General features: G+C 42.9%; 1 protein-coding gene across 2 annotated transcripts; it reads right to left on the reverse strand.

Moving 5' to 3' along the window:
- Positions 1 to 302: 302 nt before the first annotated feature.
- c1qtnf5 (C1q and TNF related 5) lies at positions 303 to 6,711 on the reverse strand. 2 transcript variants are annotated; one of them, XM_066709156.1, is made up of 3 exons: positions 6,564 to 6,711; positions 3,844 to 4,090; positions 303 to 2,821 (listed from the first exon to the last, which is right to left on the reverse strand). In XM_066709156.1, the coding sequence occupies exons 2-3, from the start codon at positions 4,067 to 4,069 to the stop codon at positions 2,301 to 2,303; spliced, it is 747 nt and encodes a 248-aa protein (XP_066565253.1). In that variant the 5' UTR covers positions 4,070 to 4,090; positions 6,564 to 6,711; the 3' UTR covers positions 303 to 2,300. The 2 variants fall into 2 exon arrangements, with proteins under 2 accessions (XP_066565253.1, XP_066565262.1); XM_066709165.1 differs by lacking the exon at positions 6,564 to 6,711 and adding an exon at positions 4,926 to 4,959.
- Between the last annotated feature and the right edge of the window lie 242 nt (positions 6,712 to 6,953).

A 6,953-nucleotide genomic window follows, 5' to 3' on the forward strand; every position in this document is an offset into this window, starting at 1 on the left:
GTTGCCAGATATTAGAGGGCTAGGCAAATATTTTTATTGAAATCCCTTCACTATATATATTTACAATTAAAAAAACATGATATATATAACAGAGCTCCATTTCTGTTGCTGTGCACTGTAACAAGATATGTCACGGGTGTGTCTCTGGCCCTGGGCTCGTTCAAGAGAGGTGACACTCGGTAAAGTAATGAGTCCCAGTGGAAAATGTAGGTTTTGGTTTTTCCCAGCACGATCTGGAAAACCCCATGATATAATGATGCGAGCATTTGCTTGCAGTTGAATAACATTCATGTGAAACTAGCCAGTGATATTTATTTATTAATTCATCCATTCCTGCTTTTGTTATTATTAACATTATTTTATTTTATTTGCAGAGTGCTACGTATAAATTATTACACAGTGGCAGTGGCTGTAATGGCATGTTTATAGTGCCTTGAATAATTATACAATTAAGAAACATTCCTTTCATTTCTGTTATAAATCACCATTTCCTTTGTGCACTGATTGTTTCCATTACAATTTACAGAGCAACACACATTTCTAACCTTTTCCATGAGTGTTCTGTCTTTCAGTAATGTTTTGAGAGCCCGTCTGTCCTAATTTCAGCGGATGTGGTCCACGAACACGTTCTGCCACACTTCTCATTTCAGGAGGGAATAAACGCCCGATGCTCTTGCAGGATTATAGTGAGAGGTTTTGCCACCAAGTACTAAGTCAAAGGGGTCAAATACTTATTTCCCTCATTAACATGCAAATCAATTTATAACTTTTTTGAAATCCGTTTTTCTGGATTTTGTTGTTGTTATTCTGTCTCTCACTGTTAAAATACACCTACCATTAAAATTATAGACTGATCATTTCTTTGTCAGTGGGCAAACGTACAAAATCAGCAGGGGATCAAATACTTTTTTCCCTCACTGTAGGTGAGAACACCTATAAAACAGTCATGAAGATGTAGGCATTTGTCCAAAATCATTTAGAACTCTTACTGGAAAATGGACTTGTTTAAATGTCTTGCAAATTTCGAAGGAAACCTAAATCCTGAGGCAAAAATCAGGGCTAGCCATGTCCCAGCTGTTAGGGTTGCGAGAGAAACTCCAAGTGCTTTGAAGCTCTGTGTGTGCAGTGACATTGTTCAAATACATGGTAAACCAAGTTCAAACTAACTAAATTCCAGCTTACAAGAGCCAACGGAAACATATTTGGACCACAGTATTGGTGTTCTTTTTCTTTTATATATCCTTTTGGGGGTTTTTAGGAACATGTTTTAAAACCAAGGAGGGAAAAAAGGAACAAGCCTCTGAAGTTCATATTCCAGGACTTTGCAGACAGAAAGGATTATAACTTTCTCATGGGACACGTTAACACAGAGAACCAAATGCCACCGAGCATGTGTTGATTTTACTTTAATTTCAAATGCAACCAGGTGAGTAAAATTGTACATTTCCCAGAATGCACAAGCTCCTTATGTAATGTGTACTTCAGACCATCGGGCAGCAGTTGAAAGGGCAGAAGTGAGTGGTGAGCTCCACACAGTGTGGATTGTTCTTTTTCACCGACACAGAGGAATAAGGCAAGTTTGAAGAAGGCAAAAGGGAATGGGTGTGTGCGTGTGTGTGTGTGTGCGCATGCTCTTCATTTCACGCCAAAACCTCACCTTGTTTAAAACAGGAAAGTGAGGCTTCTGTTTCTGACATCTGTAGATGGAATATGATGTAAGTGTTGGAGAGCTGGTCCCCAGGCGATACATTCACTACATTAAATAATTTGTCTTACAGGCATGCTGAACTCTGCGGTGCTCATCCAGACTGTAGCACGTGTATAGCCGGCATACTTGTTTTTACTACAGCAATGGCGATGCGTGATTCAGACCCGTTTTGGAGATGTTGTGATGCCTGCATTTGTGTTAAAGGTGTGCAGCATGGATATTTCTCAAAAAATTTCAGAGGTGGAAGTGTGAGGTCATGAGATCAGTTTACCCCTGAAGTGGTGTACCAGTAATGTGGTGCTTCATGAGAGATAGAAAGACAGATCATTACAGAGAAGAATGACTACACAGAAGAATGATATGTGTTAAAAATCTTTGAAATGATGATATATATATATTTGAACTCTATAATATTTCAATACTTTTCTCTTCAAAACCGGTGAAGACAGACGTCAAACACATTTGCTAGCACTCTCAGTTACTTTTCCAATCGGAATGAAGGATTTACTGACATTTTTCTGGACGGTTTTAATACCTTCTACTGTCTTTATCTGTGTGTGTGTGCGCATGCGTGTGTCCTGGCATGCGTTTCCTAAGCGAAGACAGCAGAGTTCTTCCAGTCAGAGTAGACCAGGAAGCCGCTGAAGGTGCTGTCCGTCTTTTGGCTGGAGTAGAAGCCATTGTACTCGCCCAGGCCCATCTGTATCCACACCTGATCACTGGGCACGAGGTGTAGCAGAGAGCCCCCGGACAGAGAGGCCGGCTTGGGCCAGTTCCCATAGTACTGGAAGTAAGAGGCTTCGATGTGCCCGTTCTTCATCAGGTCGAACTGCAGGCTGGCACGGTAGACTGTGGCGTGCACGGCAAAGTAGTAGACGCCCGGCACTCTGCAGGTGAATCGGCCCGTCTCAGGGTCGTAGTGGCCCTGCTCGTTCAGCAACACTGTCTCGAAGCGCACCGCCTCGCCCACAGGGGGCGGCCCACTCTTGGTCTCTGACAGCTTGGCGCTGAAGGCCGACTTGGGTGCCACAGCACACTCCCCTGGCTGCCCCCTCTCGCCCTTCACTCCTGGATCCCCCTGGTCTCCACGGTCTCCCCTCACACCCGACAGCCCTGCCGACAGGAAGACATGGACGCACGCATGCGGTCAGCGAGGAAAACCGCCAGCAGAGAATCGCTTACACCAGGTCTCCCTAACCCTGGTCCTGTAGCGCCCCTATCCAGCAGGGTTTAGAGGTCACCCTTCTACCACCAATTAATTAAAGCCTAGAAGCATGTCATTCTGATCACTTAAGCAGGCAGTTTGGTAAATTCAGTCATTTTAGAAATGAGAAATAAACTCAAGGTAAGAGTCTTTGTTTGGCTTGCCTAATTGATTAATAACTCACATGTGTTCCCAGTATTTTGGAGCTGTCGATGCAGGGTGACCTATAATATAAGGTGGATTGGGGCTCTCCGGGATCAGCTTTTGACATTTCTGTTGTACATCGACATATACCAGGCTACTCAGGCTACAGTTTAAGACAACTTTCTGCTCTCTTCATTGAACTCTTACTATTCAGCTGTCAAACAGATGTCAGCCATACACTTTTGTTAAAATGCAATTTGTTTATTTTGGAGAGTGTTAACTAATGGATAGATCTGAACTCTGTTGTGTTTTTGGCAAATTCCTCCCCCTCTGGCACACACAACACACTTGCACGTTAAACATATGAATTCCAATCCATGCTAAACTCAAACAGAAAAGAAGTCAGACAGTCAGGGATTTAACAGTGACAGAAGGATTAAACTTGACAAAATTAAAAGCTTTGTTTCTGATTGGAAGAAGGAAATGAAAGGAAAGGAATGTATGTCTTGGACTGATATCACAGCTTTGCAAATCCCTGTGGAAGTGTCCCACGGAAACTGCACAATTGCATGCCATTGCTGTGTCAGAGCCTGCAGATTAAAGAGGACACAGCCCCATCACTGGTTATTGTGCTAATGGTGCATATAATTTTCTCGAGCAGACACCAAAGATATGAACATGGCCTTAGACATTTAATTATTCGCCTTTAAAGCACTCCCAGGTATACTCCCAGGGCACTACTTGAAAATAAATGGCATGTGTATTATAGAGCATTGTGTTGCCTCACCTGGTTCTCCCACGTCTCCTTTGGCCCCCTTCTCCCCAGGGGCAGCATCTCTCCCATCTCTACCATCCCGCCCTGGCTGGCCTGGACTGCCATGCCCCCCAGGGGATCCTGGGATGCCAGGCTGCCCTGAGCACAGGCTGGGTATCTGGTTATCCTCAATCTGAACAGATGGATTGATCAGCAGGGAAAGGAAGAGGGAGAGAGGCCAGAGCTGGAATGAATTCATGGTCCAATTCAATTCACGTCCCTAGGAGATGGGGGAAAATGAACGATTCAGTCCTTATTACCTTTGTAGTGATTTTCAGATTAATTAAGCATTTTTAAAGCAGAAGAAGAAGTTAAATATGGTATTTAGAATCATTGCCAAACTTTTACCTTCTTCATAACCAATAGTTGATAATGAATCTGTGTTTTTATTAAGTTATTTCTTGTATCTGAGGAAGAACCCAGTGACCTGTGATGCTGGCTGTCTGAAACGATGTGACTTCTCAGTATAGAAATGTCATCTTGTTCACAGCTGGAGACAAGCAGACCAAAACATGTGCCTGGAGAGGAGGGTTAACCGGCAGAGACACTGGAGACCTGGGAGCAGCCAGGGCCACTGAAGCTGCCCTCCTCACCCGCCAGCACACACAGCTGTCACTGACGTTACGCAGCACTGCTTGAGTGCTGACTTTGACGGTAGATGAAAAAAGGGTACACCGTCTTGAAGAAACCTACTAAATTTTAATTTTAATTTACCCTGCCTTAGCAGTTTTATAATCATATTAAGTTATATAACATCTAATATAATCTACTGTTACTGCCTGTCTAGCTACTTCTGTCTGACTGACTGTCTACCACTGTCTCTATCTATCTAGCTGCTTGTCTGCCTGTCTCTGTCGCTCTGTATTGTCCTTGTGAACCACTGTCTGATGAGAAGCAAGTTTTCTTACTCAGAATCCCCTCATTGCTCAATTGCTCAATTATCGCACAGAAACAGGCATCGCACCACAAAGCAATTGTAGGTTTTAAAAACACACACATTTGTACCGCCTCCTCCTCCTCCTTCACTTCTCCCACAGCAGACTCTTATCACATACCACAACTTGGATCTGCGGTCTGGGTTTGGATGTGTGTGTGCGTGTGTGTGTCTTCCCACAGCCCCTCGGGCTCAAACAGCTGGAGAGAGGACATGCTGAGTCAGGGAAGGAATGTCTCCAGGCAATATGGCTCTTCTGGGAATCCCCTGAACACAGCCGCAACAAGTCACAGGCGACCGTCAGTCCATCATTCTTTACTGTTATGTTTTATGGTTTGTTTGTTTATCATTTGGGTGAGCAAGGCCCTGTTATATAGGCTTTAATTCTGTTACCTGTTCTGTTCTGTTACACACACACAAACTCCAGGTAATAAAAGTAGTTGTAATTATTACACTGGAACCAAGACGAACCATGCTGAGACAGATGGATGTTGCTGCGCTCTCCTCTAACATGCTCTGACCCCCCCACCCCCCTCCCCAGTGCTTTGTCAGCGGTATTTGAAAACATTAGTGCTTACAGAGCGCTGAATGTGAAAACCAGAGCCAAAGCTTCTGAATGTCTCTGGACTTAATTTTCCCAGAAAGAGTCCTGACGGGAAAACTACTCTGTGTGTGTGTGCGTGTGTGTGTGTGTCAGACAAGCTTTTGTCACTTCTGCAGAAATTTCTATTTAAACCAATACATTTGTTCATGTAAAATGAAATCATCTGTACCAAACTTGTACTCTTATTGGCTGCAGGACTGTGGTCAAGAGTAGATGCTTTTTGCCAGCGTGAGTCATGTAGTGATTTGAGAGAATAGGAGTCCCATTTAACTTCTTATGGTGGTTGCTGCACCCCTCACCTCTCCCCACCGCCTAACACGCCATACACACACATTCAAATATCTACAACTGCACTTCAACAGAAACAACACAAAATGTGCAGGCCCAGTAAAAGACCTTTCTGCTGGTCCCCTGTATTTTGGAGTCGGGTCTTGTTATTGTTGTGGTGATTCTATAATCTTGTATTGAAATATCCCAGGGAAAAAGAAAGTAGAATCGTGTAAGACTGTGCTTTTTCCATGCTTTACTCTCACCACTGAACAATATTTCAATGCATGCATGTTATTAAATGTAAAGTATTTTCTCATTATTGCATTTTTGCTGAAGAAAAGAATATATATACTAAGGCAAATAATCTGAATGCAGAATTCAGTTGAGATAGCATTTTCACCCACAGGTGTATGTCATGTGTAGAAATTCAAAATCAATGCATTAGTGAAATAATATATCAAAATGCTGCATCTAAAATACATATTGTCAGTGAATTATCCTATTGAAAAAAGCAAAGGTACTTTACAGGTCCCTGCACTGCTGTATGGTGTACAATTGCAATGCTGCTGTACTCAATGAGCCTTGTACCCATCCAGCAGTATGTATATATATATATATATATTTAGTCCTGCAGTAGTGCTGAAGTCTACCAGTGCTCTGAGATGTTTTCCCCCAGTGAATCTCACTAAATACATAAACAGAATTAAATTTAGTGAACAAGATTAGTCTTTTCTCCTGGGAACAACATGGTCTTCAGTCAAAGACTCCAGACATTTCTACTCACATAGCAAACATCAGCGCAGTTACATTCTGCTCTGCACAAATAATTCTTGGCCCTTGGGCATGAGAAAGCACATATTTCATATAATTTAATGAAAGTCTTACCGATTGAGTCTCTTTCAGGCTGCACCCCAGTGAGAAATGCACCAAATTAGAACAGGTCTTGGACTTTGTGGCAGTTCTAATAACAATAAAAGTTTAAAGTTTTTCCCCTCCCCTCTTTGGACAAGGAAAAAAAGAAACCTCCCTGTCTGAGAGGAGAAACAGCAATGAAAGCCAATTAGAGAGAAGGAGAGAGGGAGGGGGGAGGGGGGAGGGAGAGAGAGAAGGAGGGAGTAAAGGGTAGGGGGGAGAGAGAAACAGATATCTCCAATTCAGAAAAGCTGAAACAATAAATGAAAAAAAAAAAAAAGAATAATAGCCAAGAGAAAGAGAGAAAGTGCTGTGGTGGAGCTTCAGATCAAGCCGGTTCGGTGTTCCCCTTTTTCTCCTTCT

The sequence above is a fragment of the Amia ocellicauda genome, chromosome 1 (assembly GCF_036373705.1).
Source record: "Amia ocellicauda isolate fAmiCal2 chromosome 1, fAmiCal2.hap1, whole genome shotgun sequence".
NCBI lineage: Eukaryota > Metazoa > Chordata > Actinopteri > Amiiformes > Amiidae > Amia > Amia ocellicauda.

Coding starts and splice junctions, on each gene's coding strand:
- c1qtnf5 (XM_066709156.1), bottom strand. CDS start 4,069: ATGAATTCATTCCAGCTCTGGCCTCTCTCCCTCTTCCTTTCCCTGCTG. Junction 2,822..3,843: donor AGGAGACGTGGGAGAACCAG/GTGAGGCAACAC, acceptor TCCTGTCGGCAG/GGCTGTCGGGTGTGAGGGGA.